Source organism: Mixophyes fleayi, chromosome 1 (assembly GCF_038048845.1).
Source record: "Mixophyes fleayi isolate aMixFle1 chromosome 1, aMixFle1.hap1, whole genome shotgun sequence".
Taxonomy (NCBI): Eukaryota; Metazoa; Chordata; class Amphibia; order Anura; family Limnodynastidae; genus Mixophyes; species Mixophyes fleayi.
In genome coordinates, this window is record NC_134402.1 from 2,748,883 (window position 1) to 2,771,769 (window position 22,887).

At 39.3% G+C, this 22,887-nt stretch overlaps 2 protein-coding genes across 2 annotated transcripts in view; both read right to left on the bottom strand.

The window, feature by feature from the left end:
• LOC142110745 (vomeronasal type-2 receptor 26-like) overlaps positions 1-22,212 on the bottom strand; it is a 166,217-nt gene extending 144,005 nt beyond the window's left edge. Inside the window, exons 1-3 of the mRNA XM_075193779.1 lie at positions 22,162-22,212; positions 21,331-21,447; positions 14,924-14,930 (exon numbers count right to left, since the gene is read on the bottom strand). Coding sequence (XP_075049880.1) covers positions 14,924-14,930; positions 21,331-21,447; positions 22,162-22,212 — 175 coding nt within the window. The remainder of the gene's footprint in view (positions 1-14,923; positions 14,931-21,330; positions 21,448-22,161) is intronic.
• On the bottom strand, positions 18,591-20,050 carry LOC142103514 (vomeronasal type-2 receptor 26-like). The gene is made up of 2 exons (XM_075187550.1): positions 20,032-20,050; positions 18,591-19,333 (listed from the first exon to the last, which is right to left on the bottom strand). The coding sequence occupies exons 1-2, from the start codon at positions 20,048-20,050 to the stop codon at positions 18,591-18,593; spliced, it is 762 nt and encodes a 253-aa protein (XP_075043651.1).
• Positions 22,213-22,887: the final 675 nt, after the last annotated feature.

Below are 22,887 nucleotides of genomic sequence, written 5' to 3' on the forward strand. Positions count from 1 at the left end.
CTCCTCCCTCACTTTCTCCAGCTGGTTCTGCAAAAGCCTGATCAGGGGAATCACCTGACTCAAGCTGGCAGTGTCGGAACTGACTTCTTGTGTGGCAAGTTCAAATGGCTGCAGAACCTTGCGCAACACAGAAATCATTCTCCAGTGCGCTTGACTCAGGAGCATCCCCACTCCTTTTCCTATGTCGTAGGTGGCTGTGTAGGCTTGAATGGCCTTTTGATGCTCCTCCATCCTCTGCAGCATATAGAGGGTGGAGTTCTAGCACGTCACTACCTCTTGTTAATTTAGATTGCAAGGCTTGTAAATACTTTGAAGATAAAAAAAATCAGGCTGCACAGACTGTGGAGCTAGAAAGTGAAATTAAATGGACCACGTTACTTTGGTGGCAATCTATGCCCCCCCCCCCACCCCGCCCTACACTTGTAGTTGAATATAAAAAAAGCAGCCTGCATAGACTGTAGAACTGGAAATGCAAATATACAAAGAAATGGACAAAGGCAGTTTGGTATCTGTCTGCATCAGATCCCCTCTCCATTAGGAGTAAAATAGAAAACTATTCAGCCGTTATATAATCTAGAATATAAATAGAAATTGAGAAAGGCAATTTGGTATCTGTCTGCATCATAATCATCAACATCCTCCTCAGCGCCAGCTACATCAATATCCTCCTCCCGGTGTACAACATTCACACCTTCATTAGCCAAATCTGTAACTGGACTGTGGGTGATCCTTCCAGCATAAGCAGAAGGCATGCTGCAAATGGTGGAAGGAGCCACCTCTTCCCGTACAGTGATGGGAAGGTCAGGCTTCGCAACCACCAACACCCTTGGACTCGCCTTGGGGATTGTGATAATTTCTCTTTAGAAGGCAGAGTTGTTTGCTGTGTTGTTGCTGACAGCATAACACTCTTAAATTTTTTGTAGGGGGGGAGGAGGGCTTAGTTCCTTGGGTGAAGCTGAACCACTAGTCATGAACACGGGCCAGGGCCTAATCCGTTCCTTGCCACTGCGTGTCGTAAATGACATATTGGCAAATTTACGTTTCTCCTCAGATGATTTTAAGTTTCTCTTTTTGCTACTTTTACTGAACTTGGGCTTTTTGGATTTTACATTCCCTGTACTAGGAGATTGGGCATCGGGCTTGCCAGATGACGTTGATGGCATTTCATTGTCTATGTCATGACTAGTGGCAGCAGCTTCAGCATTAGGAGGAAGTGGGTCTTGATCTTTCCCTACTTTATCCTCCAAATTTTTGTTCTGCATTATATGTAGCACAAGAGAGTGTACCCCGAAGCCACACACACTCGGCAAAGCCTTTAAAAATTATATGCGGCACAGGAGAGTACCACTGGACTTATACTGCTGAATCAGTGAACTTTGTAATATAGCAGTACCACTGGACTTATACTGCTGAATCAGTGAACTTTGTAATATAGCTGTACCACTGGACTTTTCCTGCTGAATCAGTGAACTTTGTAATATTGCAGTACCAATTGACTTATACTGCTGAATCAGTGAACTTTGTAATATAGCAGTACCACTGGACTTATACTGCTGAATCAGTGAACTTTGTAATATAGCAGTACCACTGGACTTATACTGCTGAATAAGTGAACTTTGTAATATTGCAGTACCACTGGACTTATACTGCTGAATCAGTGAACTTTGTAATATAGCAGTACCACTGGACTTATACTGCTGAATCAGTGAACTTTGTAATATAGCAGTACCACTGGACTTATACTGCTGAATCAGTGAACTTTGTAATATATCAGTACCACTGGAATTATACTGCTGAATCAGTGAACTTTGTAATATAGCAGTACCACAGGACTTATACTGCTGAATCAGTGAACTTTGTAATATAGCAGTACCACTGGACTTATACTGCAGGATTGTTTTTGGCTATTTTTTTTATTTATTTTTTTTTTATAATTTTTTTTTTTTTTTTAATAACTTTTATAACTTTTTTTAAACATTTTTTTAACTTGGGAATAATGGGGAAATTACAATGCCCTTAGAAGGACAGAGCACAGGACACAGCACCACTGGACTGAACAGGACACAGCACAGGACCCAGCAGCACCACTGAACTGAGAAGGACAGAGCACAGGACACAGCACCACTGGACTGAGCAGAACACAGCACAACACAGCACAGCACAGCACAGAACTGAACAGCACAGCACAGCACAGCACGAGATATAGCAGGACAGAGGACCACCTAACACAACCTCCCTCTACCCTGATCAATGCCCGAGTGAAGATGGCGGTGACTAGCGGGGAATTTATAGGATCCGAGTATCGCGAGATCTGACAGCGGGATTATGACTCAGAGCCTCGGTTTCAGTTTTGCAATTGGCGGGAATACCAGGATCTGTCTCGGATCCGGCTCGGATCCGCAACGTTCGGGTGGGCTCGGATTTCAGATATCCGAGCCCGCTCATCTCTATTATAAATATATATGTCATACAAGATTTAAAACATTCCAGTTAATAACAATAAAAAATAAAAATAGTAGAACAACATTTTTATTTTTAATATTTTTATGTAAAAAAAAACAATATAATATACAATTATATCTATAAAATTACATACTAGGTCCAGTCATCTAAATTAATTAGTAATTGATTAATTGCATTATTTATAATTGTAAAATACAGTGAATCATTTATATTACTATTAAAGTTTAAATAAAACATTACTGTTGTTTCTTATGCAAAAATCAGCTAAAATATTTTTTAACAATTGCAAGCAAAAAGAGAAGACTAAATATGTTTATTTTACCCAATAGGATGCCTGGAAAAAAATACATTTTAAGGTACACTATTTAAATGTCCATACACCATGAAAATTATTTTGAGAAGAATTTCTGGCCTAATGAAAAAACACACAGCTAATAATAAATATAAATAACTAAATAAAAGATTACTTTTACAAATGATGAACAAATAATTATGGTTAGGTTTCACTTTCTTTAACTAATATATTTTTATTCAACAGTTTTGACATTTGTGTTATTGTAAGAAAGAGAAAAATAACTAATGCTATCATATATTTTCTAATTTTCCAATAGATAGTAAAATCTGCCACAAATGTCCTGATGAAGAGTGGCCTGATGAAGGAAGAGTGAAATGTATTCCTAAAACCTACGAGTTTCTGTCATATGAAGAGGATATTATAGCTTCATGCTTCTCCGTAGCAACAATATTATGTTGTTTTATCACATGTTTTATAATAAGAAAGTTTAAAGTGTTTTGGGACACTCCAATTGTGAAAGCCAATAACCGACCTCTGAGCTTCATTCTCCTGGTCTCCATCTTGCTAAGCTTCCTCTGTGTGTTCTTGTTCCTCGGCCGGCCGGTGGATATAACCTGCATTATGAGACACACTCTGTTTGGGGTTTTCTTCTCCACAGCTGTCTCTTCTGTACTGGCCAAGACTGTAACCGTCTGCATAGCTTTCAAAGCCACCAAACCTGGCAGTTCCTGGAGGAAGTGGACAGGAGTCAAAATATCCAATTCTATAGTCTTGACATGTTCTTGTGTTCAAGTTTTGATTTGTGTTCTGTGGCTGTCACTGTCTCCACCTTATCAAGATTATGATATGTTCACTTATATTGGGAAGATCATCATTCAGTGTAATGAAGGGTCAGTTATTTGGTTCTACTCTGTTTTGGGTTATTTATGGATTCTAGCGGCATTGAGTTTTGTTCTGGCTTTCATGGTGAGGACATTACCGGACAGCTTTAATGAGGCCAAGTACATCACCTTCAGCATGCTGGTGTTCTGCAGTGTCTGGATTGCAACGATCCCGGCCTATCTGAGCACCAAAGGGAAATACATGGTGGCTGTGGAGATATTCGCCATATTGACCTCATGTGCTGGAATTCTTGGCTGTATATTTTTCCCAAAACTCTACATTCTGCTTCTAAAACCTGAGCTGAACTCCAGAAAGCACATGTTACAGAGAACCAATGTGTGATGTAGTACTTACAGCTGTTAGATTGTACATTGTTACCAAACCAATGTCACAATGAGACTATAAAATAACAATTATATATGTTTTATAGAGAATCGCTATGTTCTGTATTTGTTAAATTGAAATTAGATTTGCTCTAAATTAAACTGTAAATAATGTTATAGAAAGGAAAATACTGTCAATGAAAGTTAAGAGGTAAAAAAATATTCAATCAGTTGGGTATAAATTGGATAAATCTTATTTAATAAAAATGTAGTAGACATGAGAATCATTTCTTTACAACTGAGAAGATGTTAATAGATTAAAAGAGCTCAGGAAATTAGAGATACAATATAGGGGCTCATTTAGAGTTGGACATTTGCTATCTTGTTGCTTAAGATACATTTTCTGTCCTGCACATGTGCAGAAAACATGCGTACACATGCGTCATATGTAGATTGTCGCACATTGCTGACTTCTGACCCCTTACACATGGAAAGGTGGATCAGTAAGGGTGAGATCAACATAATTAGACATAGATGGAACCCCAGATAGGCCCCTTAGGTGTATCCCTTTCAGGTATTGGAGGCCTGGGGCAGCAATATGCAATGATGATGATGCCCATTAGAAGCAGCACTATCTAGCTGCTTTTATTTGGCTGATTGTGTAATACGCCCTTGATAAAGTAATAATGGCGCTGCATACCATACTTCATCTGTAATGTTACACAAGAACCTCCTGTTTGTGCAGTAAGATACTTTAAGACCAATCTATGTTGTATTAGTTCTGTTTTAAAAACGTGACATTTTTTTTGCACCATAACAGAAAGTTTCATCATACACATTAGTTATTTATTAATGTAGCTAAACTTTGAATATTAAACCCTATTTATATTTCTATGTACAATACCTGACAATTCTAATGCAGTCAATACTTTTACACCAGTTGATTCACTAATACATTGTGATACTGGTTGTTTTCTACTCTTTTCATCTTTTCATCTTTACTTTCTTGTTACTGAATTATCTATTAAATACTTTTGTTGTACAATTTCCTTTAAATCATTATGTGTAAATATATTAACAGCTGGAATTACCTTACCTAAATAACGTATTCTCCCTGAATTCAGTGGTACCCACTTATATGCCTTACTTCGCATATGTAATATATATTATCTGGCAGCATATATGGTATTGTACATGTAATATATCTGTGCAGAGAGTATCTATAAACTTTCCATAGTTATTATTCTTTAATTCCTCTTTACAATCACCTTCTTATAAAGTTATATTACAATATTTTGATGCTACTGTTCCCAAATATCTCTTTGATCCAACATATCTAAATTTGGGGTTTTTAAAGCAGGACTTTTCCCAATTTCACTTAAATGGTTACCTGTCCCCAATAGGTCTAATGGTTAGCACCCATCCAAACCAGTCCAACTCCCAATATTTAATCTCTTGTGTACTTGTAAAATTTAGACATATAACACTTTCAGTTAATACATATGGCAAAAATTTTAAGTAAGAAGGTTGTGTTTCATTATATGTTTCAGCAACTGATCTTCCCTCTGGCAAATTAAGTAACTCTGTATAATTTAAAGGCATTGGCAACAATCCAACATTTTGATGTCCATGTGGTGTATGTGTTGTCAAAGTAATATTTAACAAAAACCCTATATTACCAATTAGGTCAATATAATGAAGTAATGAACTTGAATTTTATGTGTCTGTGCCTTTAAGAGAACGGACAAATACATATAGCACAATAGTCAGAAAAACACTTTATATAACACAAGATAAGAAACAGATGTTTAGTAAATTTCCAGGACCTTCTGGATGAAATAATTCCGAAAATAAGAGCCAAAATGAATGGCCAATAACCTATCAATTTAATGAGTATCAATAATAGAGGTTTTGAGTTTTGTCAGCGTTGATGTAAGTTAGGGAAGGTGTGGTTTTGGCAAGAATAATTAGTGTTTATGGCATTGATAAGTAACATTTCTATAAAAGAATGAGCTAACTAAAGATACATTGTCAATTGGCATTTGAGACCCTGGGCTCATGTCTGCTTCATCCAGGAAGGGCTGTTTCTAGGTATCATATCTTTTAATAAAGAATAGAAATATTATATTTTGAAAACCTGCTCATCTTAATTAATTATTTAAAGAGAAGATTAGAGACATTTTACTCAGTATACATAACCAACAATTAGTTTGTTCAATTGCTCGTCCTATCATACCATGATACAGTCTTGAGGATGTTGATTTTAAAAATGTTCTGGGTCCTCCTGACAGCATTTAACACATCTTTCTTCAGGAGGGTTATCACAATACTGACATATATACCTTTCAGTTGGCAGTTTCTCACCAACATGTTCATATTCATCTCCAATTATGTGTCTTTTAATTTTACCATTATCTGTGTCATTATTGTATTTGTTATTAGTTGTGAATAGAAAGAATGATGAAGACAGGTCTGATTCTCTATTTTTACAACTATGTACCACCTTTCTACAAAACCAGTACCAGATCTTACCATCAAATCCTCATTGAAGAAATGTCCAAAAATAATATAAGGTATAACAATCAAAAAACAAATCATGCCTATAGCGATGGCAATAGTAATAATTATATTATTCTTTGACTTCTGGGTCAGATTCTTCTTCATAAACCACATCTTTGTCAGAGTCCTGAAACAAATTTGTTTTATCTGGTTCCAAAACTTTATTAGTCTCTGCGTCTTTCCAGGTCAATGTTGGATGCGTGAATCCAAGTGTCTTTCTCTGCAATTTTCAATGCCGTAGTTGTGATTAACAACACTCAAAATCGTCCTATCCAACAATCTGTCACAACCAGAGCGTAAAAACCTTCTGACCATAACATATTCTCCTGGATTTATATCATGACAGTTCTCTGTCACGAGTCACAAGGGCTGAAAGCCACTTGCTGATATTTGCGCTGGAGGCGCTGAATTTAAACACGATCCCGGTCTTCGTCAGGGACTCCTGCAATGGAGTTTGGTGCAAGGAATGTGTAGATCGCAGCCCTCCAAGCTGGTTATCAGTGGAGTGAACAGTTAACAGATGTGGTCGTGCAGGCAGGGGTCAAACTGTACTGGCAAACATGGTATCAAAGGGTAAGGCAAATCAGAGTCAGCAAGCCAAAGGTCAGATACAGTGGGAGTAATCAGGCCGAAGGAAGATCCAGAAGCAGAACCAGGGAGAGCCGAGTTGGTACACAGGAGGTCAGTCTGAGACCAGGGAAACAGGCTGGAACGCTGGAGCATCGGAAGACCTAGATACTCTGATGCCTACCTAGTGTTAGAGACAGGTTTAAATAGTGGAGACCAATCCCTGATTTGTAGCAATGGAGGCGGCAGCCCGAACAGCTGCTGCCGACAGAAAGTGTAGTGAAGCGTCTCATTGTTAGGAAACGGAGACTCGAGTGGACACAGATGCCCACAGTTCACAATCCTAAGGAGAGGGGATGGCGTCCAGCTGCCCCGCAACAGACAGTTCTGCCTGATGGTGAGTGCGGGGAAGGTCAGGAGAGAAAATCAGAATGTCATTTTGATGCACAACCACCGTACTGTAGTGCAGGTAACGGAAGATCTCATTAATGAAGGACAGGAATACCGCAGGAGCATTACAAAGACCAAAGGGTATCACTAGTGTCCATCGGGGGTACTGAAGGCAGTTTTCCACTCATCCCCCTCCCGGATTGGGATAAGATTGTAGGCTCCCCATAAATCCGGTTTGGAGAAGATTTTGGAGGTGCTAAAAAGGTTAGGGTTAGAGTTAGGCTTAGGGTACCTTCCTCTCAGAGATGAGAGAAGGGGGTATCTGTTTTTAATGGTTATAGCATTCAACTGCTGATAGTCAATACAGGGAGGTAACGTCCCATCCTTCCTCTTCACGAAAAAGAAACCAGCACCTGCAGAAGACAAAGACATCCAGGAATACCGCAGGAGCATTACAAAGACCAAAGGGTATCACTAGTGTCCATCGGGGGTACTGAAGGCAGTTTTCCACTCATCCCCCTCCCGGATTGGGATAAGATTGTAGGCTCCCCATAAATCCAGTTTAGAGAAGATTTTGGAGGTGCTAAAAAGGTTAGGGTTAGAGTTAGGCTTAGGGTACCTTCCTCTCAGAGATGAGAGAAGGGGGTATCTGTTTTTAATGGTTATAGCATTCAACTGCTGATAGTCAATACAGGGAGGTAACGTCCCATCCTTCCTCTTCACGAAAAAGAAACCAGCACCTGCAGAAGACGAAGACATCCAGGAATACCGCAGGAGCATTACAAAAACCAAAGGGTATCACTAGTGTCCATCGGGGGTACTGAAGGCAGTTTTCCACTCATCCCCCTCCCGGATTGGGATAAGATTGTAGGCTCCCCATAAATCCGGTTTGGAGAAGATTTTGGAGGTGCTAAAAAGGTAAGGGTTAGAGTTAGGCTTAGGGTACCTTCCTCTCAGAGATGAGAGAAGGGGGTATCTGTTTTTAATGGTTATAGCATTCAACTGCTGATAGTCAATACAGGGAGGTAACGTCCCATCCTTCCTCTTCACGAAAAAGAAACCAGCACCTGCAGAAGACGAAGACATCCAGGAATACCGCAGGAGCATTACAAAGACCAAAGGGTATCACTAGTGTCCATCGGGGGTACTGAAGGCAGTTTTCCACTCATCCCCCTCCCGGATTGGGATAAGATTGTAGGCTCCCCATAAATCCGGTTTGGAGAAGATTTTGGAGGCGCTAAAAAGGTTAGGGTTAGAGTTAGGCTTAGGGTACCTTCTTCTCAGAGATGAGAGAAGGGGTATCTGTTTTTAATGGTTATAGCATTCAACTGCTGATAGTCAATACAGGGAGGTAACGTCCCATCCTTCCTCTTCACGAAAAAGAAACCAGCACCTGCAGGAGACGAAGACATCCTGATGAATCCTCGTTGCAGGTTTTCAGCAATATATTGGGACATTGTTTAATTCTCTGGTAAGGAAAGTGGATAAAACTGACACCTAGGAATAGGTTTATCTGGCAGCAGATCGATGGGACAGTCCCAAGGATGATGCGGAGGAAGGGTCTCAGAAGCCTCTTTACAGAAGACTTCCTGAAAAGAAGTTTAGGGAGCTGGGAGCTCTGGTAGGGATGAGATGATTCTGCAAGGATCAGCAGATCTTCCAGGTTTGATTGTAGAGAGACATCTTCTGATGCACCGAGTACCCCAAGAGGTAACCTGGACCGAATTTCAGTTGAATTAAGGTGCAAGGCAACCCCAGAATGACAGAATTAACTGACTGGGGAAGGACCAAGAACTCATTTCACTCCAAATATAGCACCCCTATCGGCAGCCGAATAGAAGAGGTTATCCGGGAGACAGAACAATTGGTTCTTAAAGAATTGGCTGGGGTTGTGATAATTTGGCTGGGGAGCTGATTAATTGGCTGGGGGGTGATGAATTGATTGGAGGGGGTGATGAATTAGCTGGGGTGATGTATTGGTTGGGAGGGTTGATGAATTTGCTTGGGCGTTGATGAATTGGCTTTGGGGGGTAGATTAGTTGGTTCCTGGGAGTCAATAAAATGGCAGAGGAGAGTGATTAATTGGCAGGGGGGGTTGGTTAGCAAATGAGTGGCTAGATGGGTGATGAAATGGATGAGGGGTCATAAACTATCTAGTGGGGGTTGATAAAAATGGCTGGCGAATGAATTGGCAGGTGGGGGGAGGTGATAAAATAGCTTGTGGGGGGCATGATCTCTGTATTGTGTGATGGTGATGTGGATACTCTCTGTGGTCACAGCAGTCAATAGGATGCAAAATACTAGACAGATGGGGCTAGTAGATTTTAGTACATGAGTATAATTATACATGTGTGTGTATATATATATATATATATATATATATATATATATATATATATAAATATATATATATACATATATATATATATATATGTACCATGGTCAGAGCGGGCTGGAGGAAGCAGACGGTGCTGTGCCATACTACCATTTCTACTGTTTTAATTATAAACTTATTTCAAATTTACACTTTGGCCACTGTGTGTACATGTATATATATAATGATGGGGTGGGGTGGGCATCAACTGGTGTATTAACCCAGGAGGCTGGTAACCTTAATCAGACCCTGAGGTGGAAATTGCTTTATAACCTGTTATGTTCCTGAGGAATAGTGAATCATACACAACATACTGGTGATGTTGTACTTATGTGAGACTGGTGAGTACCCTGATGTCAGAGGATATAAAGTATATATCTGGTACGTGCTTTTCTTTCTGCTGTTGGTGCTGTTGGTACAATGTATTACACTCATATTACACTTCTACCACCACGTGAACTGTATCATGAATATCAAAACTGAAAGAAAATTTCCTCCATAAATGTTCAATGTATAAATCTATAAAGACAGAATGTATCACTATATTCACCCAAAGACCACAGTAAGATAATAATAGATGTATTATTGTACATTTATTACATGCATTATTCATAGTTACACATAATATTGTACTTTATCAATTTTATTATTTGTATTATGTTCTGCATTCACATTGACACTAAAGGGACGTTGATAGATTTTTATTTGTTGTATTTTTAATATTGTTGTTAGCTTCATGTGTAAACAGAAATTATTGTTGGTATAATGAGCATCTTTTTGAATTACTATCAATAATCATGTTGTGTGTTTTTGAATTTACTTATTGCACTATTGCAGCACCCCTGGATTACATTTTGTTTAGTGAGGGAGTTGACCAGATATTTTGTGTGTAGCCCTGAGATATTAGTTGTTTTGAAACTGGAGACTTTAAAGGAACAATACAGCACAATGCGAATTTGCAAAGTTTGGTGATTTCAGGTTGTTTTGCTTGCAGTGAGGACGCTGGCACCTCAAATACATTGTGTTACCAGCTCAGGTATTGGCCAGGTGCTGTTGTTCCTCAATGGTCACATGAGAAGTGATTGTGTGGAGCAGCATTGGGAAGCTTCAAGTATATCCCCATTATTTTAGAAGCTGATGGTTATGAAAGATGATCACACAAGTGTTGAAAAAATTAAGCAAAATGCTGAATGTGATCTGAACCCTGGAAATTATTTTACATCCAAGAGAAATTTTGCAATACACTATTTATTTATCCTCTCCTGATCTCTCGTCATCTGTGTTATCCCACATTACTGACTGCCTTTCTGCCATTTCATCTTTCAAAAACAGAGTTAATAATATTCCCACCCACCAACAGAATTTACTTACCGGACATCTCTATTTCTGTTGACAACATGACCTTAAACTCCACCCTGCAAGCTCACTGCCTAGGTGTGATCCTTGACTCAGAACTATCCTTTATTCCTCACATTGACTTTATATCTGAATCATGTTACATATATCTAACAAACATTTCCAGAATCCACATATAATTTACAAAAGACACTGCAAAAACTCTAATTTATGTACACATCATCTCCCACATTGAATATAGCAATTCCCTTCTTGGAGGAAATTGCAATATTCAATTCCCTCCCAAACACTCTCTGACCCCTACAATCTATTTTACATGCAGTTTGATTTTCATTGCAAATCGCTCTTCCTCTGCTGAACAACTCTGTCAGACTTTATATTGGTTGCCTGATCAAATCCAATATAAAATTCTTCTACTAACTTGCAAGGACATCACCAAAACTGCACCAACATCTCCTCACTTGTCTCAAAATATCTCCCAACCTGACAACTCTGTTCTGCACAAGATCTGCATCTCTCATCCACTCTCATTACATCCTCCCATTCCCGGTTACAGGACTTTGTTCGAGCTGCACACACTTTGTGGAATTTACTCCCTCACACAATTTCCTCTGGTCTGCAAACCTTCAAGCGTTCTCTGATAACCCACCTCATCAGGCAAGCTTATAATATTCCTCTACCACCCTCTTAACCTCTCTAGGTTACTCTATTACCACCCTTTACAAAGTTCACACAAGACAACAACCCTCTGACCCCCTGACCATCATTTCTGTGTGACTGGATCATATAGCATACAACTAACTTTTTAAATTTGCAATCTGGCTGGACCGAAATGCAATATGTAGACTTATGTGTCCAACTGGCATTGTCCCATGCATTGTAAGTTTAGCACCCGCATTTCCGTAGATCAGGTGGGTGTCTTTGTAAAGCGTATTGTGACCAATGGTGTTTCCTTTACTTCTATTCTCAGTTAACGCACCTCCTCCACCTTGGTCTGAGTGCAGTAGGCACTTCATTGGGTAGTGATGACAAGCAACACCAGAGGAAGACCAAGGAACCCTCCGCCCCCTACTAACAAAACCACAAGCACACACAGAAAAAGACAGCCATAGACAAAATGGTCTTTGAAAGCCACGCCGGCACTTTTATTGATTAGTCACGTGCTCACAAAGGATTTTCATGTCTGATTAGCCTTTTTATATATAAAAAAAAGAATATCTCTTGTATAAACCTTATTTTAAAAGTATCCCTTTAAAACAGGTGAAATATAGTAAATGTGCAAGAATACAATGCAATACCTTAACCCAGTGTTTCCCAAACCCAGTCCTCAGGGACCCCTAACAGTGCAGGTTTTCCAGGTGACAAAAGAAAGTTAGTACCACCTGTGGATCTTTCAAAATGTGTCTGTCAGTAATGACTACACCAGTGCTCCAGTAGAGAGATATGGAAAACATGCACTGTTGGCGGTCCCTGAGGACTGTGTTTGGGAAACACTGCTTTAACCTTTTCTTGCCCAAGCTATGAGGTTCCTCTACCTTAAATCCTTACTTGCAATTATTCTCCAACTGTAATAATGTCTAGCAATAGTATATTCTAAATTCAACACATATCCACTAACTTAACATGTTATACATCAACATGCATATCAATAATATAAAAGCCTAGCGGCGTGTGTTAGTCTGTGTGTGTAAAAAAAACAAAAAAACTAGCTGCAGCGTCACCTGCTGGGCGGAGTTATACACTGACCTACTAAATTCTTAGCATTATCTAATATATAAAAGTAAAAGCCTATCGGCGTGTGTTAGTGTGTGTGAGGAAAAAACTATTTTCTCAGAAAGGGCATCACACCTTCCCCCCGTGGGAGGGGTAGTAAAGGCTAAATTTACGAGTTGAGGGCTCAAACTCGTTTTCGTGAGGTAATTTTACCTCATGAACACACATGTGTAGCGGCGTGTGTTAGTTTGTGTGTGTGTGTGTGTGTGGAAAAAACTATTTTCTCAGAAAGGACTCATCCAATTGACCTGAAATTTGGTATACTGACATTATTTGACAAAAAAATTAGAATAGTGAAGTCAGTTAACTTCCATCATCCCCCCTTCCCCCCGTGGGAGGGGTAGTAAAGGCTAAATTTACGAGTTGAGGGGTCAAACTCATTTTCGTGAGGTAATTTTACCTCATAAACACACATTAAAAAGGGCGCTTGCGTCGGGAAGTAACGCTCTTCCCCTGAGGAGGCCTGGGCTAGGTCCAAATGCATGACAAGAACCTTTTTAAGACCTTAAGTAGCTTGATTTGACTAGAATGCATGAGTATCATGCACGGGTTAACTTGTTTAGCAATAAAATGCAATGAAGTGGTCTTATGAGGAAAACAATGACAAGCAAATATCTCTCCAATTCTCTATCCCAGAAACAGTGGACTGTTGTAGAAAAGGCTCCAGAATAAAGTCACTGGTGTCAGTTTTCCTTGGCTTTGTCAAACATAAATCCATAAAAACTGGAAAGGGGGGGGGGGAATTGAAGAAAATCAACTGGGTAGAAAGAGCATGGATATACAGAATGAAAACACTACACCCTTTGGGGTTGAACATAGATTTCGATGTGAAACAATCATTAGGAAAATAACAACATGCAACACAAGCAATCTGCTGAATAGGGAATGACCCTATGTATTACAACTAAGGAGGAGGTACAGATTATTTTTAGAAGTAGCTGTATCGGATGTTTGCACACAGAGACTGTTCTTTCACATGGGGTTCCCCCGTAGTTTCACATAAACATCTATATAAGTCCCAATTATATAGGGGCAGACATAGAACAAGCCCATTTACAATACAAATTACTCATTTGCATAGGGTGTGATAGATTTACGGAAGTACCCAACTGCTTAGGGTAATAAACACCTTTGGGGGCAATATGTATTATACTGTAGCCATAAACAATAACATTTCATGAGGTCACTATCTGGAATGTTAGGAAGTGAATATATAATTAGTATTAAATCATGTATGAATTAAAGATAGATATTGGATCATTCTGCACTTCACATGAACGGAGTTACTAGCACAATTTGAGACGAAAAGAAGACAAATCATTGTGATGTCGGCACATGCAGTTGAGTGTAATAAGAGTTAATGAGCAGGGGCGGTGATACGTAACGGAACATCGAACTTGTGAGAGTATATATGACACAGACATGGACTACAATCCATCTCCTTAAGAAAGTCCCATTAACGGGACGAAACGCGTTGGTGTGATACTTATAGCTCACAGAATCATTGTTATCATTGAGGACTATCAGCATTAATTTTATATTGGGGAGTTTGTAAGCTGTGGCCACAGCTATCTTATATCATTGACATTCTTTGGATTATTGTACAGATGAGGGAGTGAGAATGAGGCAAACACCGCTCACTGTGCCTGACGGAGCTCAGGAAGCGATCTCTATATACAGTGTGATATATCTACACTACAATCAGGGATCATTTCATACCAGGACCTACCTAGCAGCTGCAATGCCATCTACGTAATACCATCTCAGACCACTAGAGGTAATAACAACATACCTTGGTTAGTGTTCACACTAATTGACAGATCAATATACAGAGTTTTATGACAATCATTCTAGTTCAAACCCGAGGAATGGAATATCCATTATCGTATGCGCAGGTGTCTTCTAACCACCATAAAACTACCATTAAGATTAAGAAACTACCTGTGGTCTATTACCATTAGAAGACTTCTAAGAGATGTTTTTACACTAAGGAAATCACCCTTTTATATATTTGTAATATTTTAATCTTTATTAAAGCCTTTCTACACTTTATGCACTATTCTTGTAGAATTATCCTTCTATATCGTTTAAGGGTGATGTGCGTTGGGAATACTGATTCAATATTGCTCTCACCTGTCACATTTCCCTCTGAGCTGATTCCTCTTCCTTCTAACTGTCACTGCCCCCTTGTCCTGCTGGGAAATGTTATTTTTATTGATCAATCCCTGACAGTAGTGCATGATGCCCGCCGGCCCTACACAAGCTTGTGAGCAGGACCCTCTTACCTCTTACCTCTTTAGCTGTTGTACCAATTATTGTTTATTAATGTGTTTGTCCCCAATTGTAAAGCATTACGGAATTTGCTGGCGCTAAATAAATAAATGTTGATGATGATGTTTGGCTCCCCCATTGCTGACATCATTAATTGTGGCTCATTTTGCCTCGTGTTTTCTTTAAGGAAAAAAGAAAACTGTAGGAGGCATCATATGGGTTAACTACAACTTAATCCTATGGATTGGGTTTGGAGATAGGTCTCCATTCATCTCACATACTTACAAAACCTCAATGCAAACATCATCCAGGAATCTACATAGAGGTCAACATAGGGGAGTTGTAAACTTGCTCTGCACTTTCAGCTCTGTGTGTGATACATTGTAACTAGATTATAGAATAGTGTATGGGAGCAGAACTGCTTTATCTACAATACATCTGTAGGAGATTGCTGCACAATTACATATGTGATGGTGACAACTGACGCTCAAAGGACTAATGTGGTCTCTATTGATCTCACTGGTCACATCTATTCTTCTGCTTCAGGTGCAATAAGAGTGTAAATAGGAACCAGATGAATTTAAAAGAATTCTGCTTCACTTCAAAGAGCAAAAATGGGAAGAAATTTGATAGAAAGTGATTAAATATTCATTTGTAAATCATAGTTGGATAAAATTCATTGATTAAATGACAGAACAATCTTCTATATGAACGAGCTGTTAGATAAGTGCCCTTATTGTCCTTTTTATGGCTATATCTCCTATTATCAGTGCTAGATCATCATCATGTATTTATCATGTATTTATTTATGATCCTCCACAGATTCTATGGCCCCACATTGCAGATTTCCTGTCATACTTATGCTGGTTACGTCCACTTCATTGGACCCATTCTGTTTATAGCTCTGACTTTGCTGCTGCCAGCCTAGGTTATGAATACCAGTGCAGATAGCACATTTGGGAAAATGCTTTTACTATTATTTTTAAAAAGTATTTATCTGTTTATTACTTTTTTAACCATAGCAGGGTCCATGCTGATGACGATGGCGTTGAGAATATTAATGGCTATTTATCCTTTAGATAAAGCACCTTCCAATATCATTATGACATCACCAGGTCATGTGCCTGCTGCAGTCACATGGTAGACAGTTTAGACAACTGCTGCATATATTACTGTTCTTGTGTAGCTGAAAATACTGGTGGAGAATTGGGTATAAAGAAAGATCAATGTAGAGACACCAGTGAAAAGAGAGGCAAGTGGGGAATAATCTGAAGATTGGGTGGGGGGGGCATGTTAGAGAAAATCTTATGGGCAGAATGACAGGTGAAAGAAAATCTAGTGTTCAGGGGGTCATGTGATAGAAAAGCTAGTAGGCAGGGGCTGGAATGTGTCAGAAAATGTGCTGGGCAGGGTACAATGTGACAAAAATATTGGTGGGCAGATGATGGCATGTAAAAAAAAATGTTTCTCAAGTGGGCAAGTGAGAGAAAAGCGGGTGTGCAGGGTGTGACATTTGAGTGAAAAGTTTGTGTGCAGAGGGGCAAGTTATATTATATTTACCCAAATTTAAAAGCAACGTTCAACCTGACAAACATCTATGCAATTCCACAGACAAAAAGCCTTACGGTTTTACATGTCTGAATAAGATTCTTACACTTACACAATCTAAAATGTTATAAAACTCTGCCACTCAAGCTCCAAAATCAATAGAATTTCGACCATTAGTGCAAAAGCTTTAATGGACGTGCTTCTTGCACAATACAGACAGGGTATGTCCTTCTGTGGTTAGCTGCAGGTTCAGCACTATCATGGGGTAAGATTACTGTCATTCACAAAATGGTGGAGCTGCTAATTCACAGATTTGTGTGATCACTGGAATACACACATACAGTCTATGCAATTAAAGGTCTCAGCACCTATGTAACACAAACTTTAATCCCCACATCCATCCCACTCAGTCTCCAAAATCATCCCACTCAGTAGCAACATAAGCTTCCCTTGTGTGACAATTAGGTTAAAGAGAAGTTATAGATAATAGGTGGAAAGTTGGGAGTCAGTAAACTGTTTGACCTGATATGATCATAAATGTGATGGTATTATAATGTGAGACATGATTTGTAGGTGAGTAATTAGTGAAAACTGGGGAACTAAAAGGACATTGTAAATAATAAATGACTAGGAGATGAGATGTCAGGACAAATTGGGAAGTATGGATTGGATCAGAGATGGGGCTTAATGGGATAAGGTGAGTGAAAGGGATATAGAGGGGTAAGTGGAAGTTGGAGAGTAACTAAAATGTTATGATCTGGGTAGGAATTTAGAAAGCTAAATGGGAGTTGAGATGTGTCTATTGACTGAAATTTGAGGACTGAGGTTGGATCTGGAAAGAGTAACGAATGAACAGAGAACTGAGAGCCATGGTTGTGGATATTGAGTGGGATGGTTCAGGCTACTATGCTTGTGGTGAATGTTTGCAATGGTTCTGGCAAATGTTTTTGGAAGCTGCATGTGATAAATTTGTAAGTGAGAGCGTTGATTATGATAATAAGTGGGGTGGTTATGGGAACTGGTTTAGATTTTTGTGGGGACTGACTAAGATGTTGGGACTTAGGGATATGGATGTGAGGATTGAGTCTTCTAGATGTGTGGACTTAGCTGCTAAGACTGTCAGTTAGAGAGTCCGCATGTGTGTATTACAAGGTACATAGGAATCTATGAATTAGAAGCTCCCCTATTGTGGGAATGGCAGCAATCTCACTCCATGATAGTGATAAATCTGAAGCTAATCACTGGATGTGATGGGATACCATGTTTACCATCTTTACATTGCACAAGGAATACGGCCATTAAGGTCTCTGCTTTAATGGTCACAACTAATTTGAGTTTTGGAGTATTTAAACTTTTTTTTGGCCCAGTTTCAAAAGTTTTCTTAAATTTTATATCATGTGTAAGAAGCTATAATCTGACATGTTAAACCGGAAGTTTTCTATGGAATTTTTCTTTGTGATCGATCTATTTCCATTGATTTCATGCCTGATACGATGCCTATAAAAACGTACCTCCTTTGTGAGCAGACAAGAGCTGTACATGTATTTAATTCTAACTATTATTGGCTTTTGAATTGCACATAAAAATGTCATGTAATCGCCCTTTGTGTTGGTCACATTACATTTCACCCTCTGTAGGGGGCAACTGGGATAGATTTAGATATTATTTTGAATAGTTCCAGGTGAATCTATATTTATTTCCATATACAGTCTTACAGCACAAACTGAGTGTAATTAAACATGGCTCAGATAACAAAGACAAAGTGCATGAGGGTACAGTATGTCATGTTCTACAAATTGCTCTTCTCCAGCATAACTTTTCTGGAGTTAAGATCAGGTTTTAGAAGCAGAATGTAGAGTTTTGGGAAAAATATACAGCCAAGAATTCCAGCACATGAGGACGATATGGCGAATATCTCCACAGCCACCATGTATTTCCCTTTGGAGCTCAGATAGGCCGGGATCATTGCAATCCAGACACTGCAGAACACCAGCATGCTGAAGGTGATGTACTTGGCCTCATTAAAGCTGTCTGGTAATGTCCTCACCATGAAAGCCAGAACAAAACTCACACCCGCCAGAATCCCCATGTAACCCAACACAGAGTAAAACCCAATCACTGATCCTTCATTACATTGGATGATGATCATTCCCTGGTAAGTGTGATGGTCATACTCTTGGTAGGGAGGAGAAACAGACAGCCAAATAACACAAATCAGTCCTTGGACAAAGGAGCACACAATGACCACATAATTAGGTACTTTATATGTGACCCACTTCCTCCAGGAACTGCCAGGTTTGATGGCTTTGAAAGCAATGCAGACGGTTACAGTCTTGGCCAGTACAGAAGAGACAGCAGTGGAGAAGAAGATCCCAAATGAAGTTTGTCTCAGCATGCAGGTTATATCCACCGGCCGGCCGAGGAACAAGAACACACAGAGGAAGCTCAGCAAGATGGAGACCAGGAGAATGAAGCTTATAGCCCGATTATTGGCTTTCACAATTGGAGTGTTCCAGTAATAAATAAAGATTCCTAATATAAATAATGTTATGATAGAACAAGTTAAAGCTATTACTGAGGAAATTAGCACTATAACATCTTTTTGATAGGACAGAAAGTCGTATGTTCTGGGAATACATTTCATTTTCTCTCATCCAGCCACTCTTCATCTGGACATTTATGGCAGAAAACACTGTCTAAAATTAAATATAGAAAATACATGTATTATCTGTATTATCACTTAAGCCTGTCACTATAGTTTTTAACAGACTGTTAGTAACACATTGATTTTAATGAAGTCACTTTGTTGCCTCCTTAAGTGAAATTATTTTTTTAATACATTTAGTAGGTATGTATGTATTTGTGTGTGGGTGTGTCTGTGTAACCATACTTATGTTCATATACTGTATGAGTATATAATTATACGTTAATTATATATAAGTTATACAGATATAAGTGTTGTAGATTAAATGTATGTGTATAAATGTATGATTGCAGGTATTTGTATGTGTTTTTTGAAATGTTATATATGATATTTATTATGCCATACATGATGATTTCTGTACTATTTTGGAATTTAAACAATGGAATTGAGAACACTAACTTGTGCTTTCCCCCACCACCATCCACTTTGTCTCTCATATTTATAATTTACCCCAATCATCATCCTCTCCCCCTCCACTCTCATCCATATGCCTGTCTCATCAACACCCTCTTACAATATTTAATACCTTCATCAGCTCCTTCCATCTTTTATCCTCTACTTTAAATCTCTGTCCCTTATCACCCCCTTTGTTTATTACCGCATTTTATCAGAATACTGGTATATCCTAAGTACACAGGGGTGTGCACAGGGTTTACCGGTTGTGCCCAGGCACACCCTAATGAACAGCCATAGGCACAGAGTGGATTATTAGCACTGTATTGTTCTTGGTGGTTGGCCCATCTTCCAGGACCCTCTTCTTGGTGTACACCCCCTTACCATGTGTGTCTGCCTCCTGACCTACCCTATGTTTGTATATCTCACATGGGACATGTACCACATGGCAGGGGCTGTCACATGTAAGCAATCTGCAAGAGAGCAAGCATAAGGTTTACTCAAAATAGCACAGCTTTAAGAAGGCAACTGTGAGTGGGGTGTGAGGGGTTCTTAATGTATTGTGGTGGGCTTTTAATGTAATCTTGGGTGAGGGCTAATTATTTAATGGTGGGTGTTATTCATTTATTTGTGGGACATTTAATTTTATAGTGGGGCTTTTAATTTAAGGTAGGGTGGTGTATACCTGATGGGTACCTAAATTTAATGCTGGGGAGGTATAATATGCATCACTGTATGGTAAAATATGAACTGCAGCACTTCTGTGTAGCATATTATGTACTGAGGGCACTACCAGGTGGCATAATATACATTTGGGGCACTACTGTGTGGGTTGTAATGGACTAGGGGGACTTCTAGACCCCCCCCCATATGCAGTACTACAAATGCCCCTCCGGTGGCAAGTTAAAGCACAGAATATCCCTCTATAGTTATACCTGGGTACATAACCTAATGAAATGTACTGTGCATCCCTATTCTTTATTAATACACAAGCATTACTTAAGAAATAAGGGAAAACAAGGTGCCTTCTTTAAATTAAGGCAATGAGTGCAAGTGAAAAAAATGATTTGAAAAAGTACTGTCAGGATAAATAAGACCCTATTTATGTATATGCTGACACACAGTAATTTATACAGTGTTTGTTTTACACCGCCAGACCATCTTTTCTTTTGTTTTAAACATTATTTAAGGTTTAATAAGAGAGGGAGATTAGGGGAACCTAATGTGAATTCAGCATAGTTATCTACATTCTTGTAATGTCTCTTTGTTAAGTAAGGTTCCCCAAAGTCATCTGGGGAACAGTTTCTTTAGTCTGTGTATTATTTTAATTCTATCATCTGTCTTCTATCCTGAGCACATTTCCCATCACAGTTCTATCCTCAGTGACTCTCATATAAGGATTTATCCTGTGTATAACACATTCTCCTGTTACATTGGACATTTCTCCCTCAGAACACATGACACAGTCATAGCAGCAGATGTGGAATCCTCCATTAGAAACTTTTCTGTATCCAGGAGGACACCTGTCATTGCACCGAGATATGGGGATCTTGTACATACAATAATATGTAAATTAGGACACGTTGTAGATACATATTACATATTTCATAATATCTGTTTAATTGTCAAATACTTTGTATTTGTAGACTATATACTGTATCATGTTCAGTCTATACAGCATGTAATTCCCCATCCATAACCTCTGTACTTGTTTATATTTATTGGAATTAATCAATATAAGACTTGATTTATGTTCTATGTGCAGTGTAGTTATGTCCTCACTAATAATGTTACAACATGCTTACAGGGCAGAGGATGGTAGGTTCCTTAGACATATCTTGTCATTATGTCCTGTAAGTATTGGTGCCATGGTATCTGAACATTCATCCAGGTATTATACTGGGCTCTTCCTGAGTATATAACACATTCTTTAGCATGAATAACACTACAAGCTAACTTCAACCTCTCTTGTCTCCCACCTGCTCTGACATTTTACAACAAGAGAAATTCCTCAGCAGGTCACACTCTTTACAATATGATCAGTTAATATTCTCATCTTTGTATTACACGAGCATTATTGGTCATCTTTGGTAACATGTGGTCTCTCTGTACATAGGCAGCGCAGTCACAGATTAGTCACAAAAAAATTATATTCTGTTGTGGAAATTTCCTTTTTGGATACTGATTATGTCATTGAAACATTTCACAGTCTCTCTACCTGAGCATCTACTTATCTTGCTGTGCAAAATAATTCTAACTTTACCTTTATTGATTCCTGGATTTTGACCTTGGTGACCCTTTGGAACTTGGTCATACTTCCCCACTATGCTTTCCAGATAACATTACTGTACTTTTTGTTCCCTGCCCTGTAGACCTCCTGCAGTACAAGGTAATAGCCCCTTACTTGGTTATATGGTGAAAAGAAAGAAGGTCATGAGCATCCATAATCCAGTGGTGCCAATTGCAGTTACCAGAAGCACAGAAAGCGAAAGTCTTCATGCGGATCCTTACAGTTTGCTCAGGTAATGTCAGCAGGTAACACCGATGCGACTCTCTCTGCCCTGCTGGTGGTGTCCCGGCCGTCGCCATGATGACTGGGACGTCACTTCCGATTCATTCGTCCCGCTTGCCTAGGCAAGAACTGGGACAATTCAGGCTCCCTGCCACCGCTCCCGGCCAGCTGTCAAACAGCCGGGTGTGGCGTGCAGGGCTGTGTAGGCTCAGCCAATTATGGCTGATTAATGTTAGGAACTCTGCTGGGCACTCTGCTTTTTCATTGGCTGCAGTGCCAGTAATTTAATAGGCAAGTGCTCGGAGCACTTGCAGGGCTTTGCCCTGATTGGTCATCTATACTATTTAAGGCAGTGAGGACTGAGCCTCACTGCCGGGGTTATAGTGTGCTGTCTCAGTACTACTGCCTGCTCCTGTGCTATATTGGTGTCGAACCTTGGATTGATTTATCTGTGTATGACCTCTGCCTGTGCCTGTG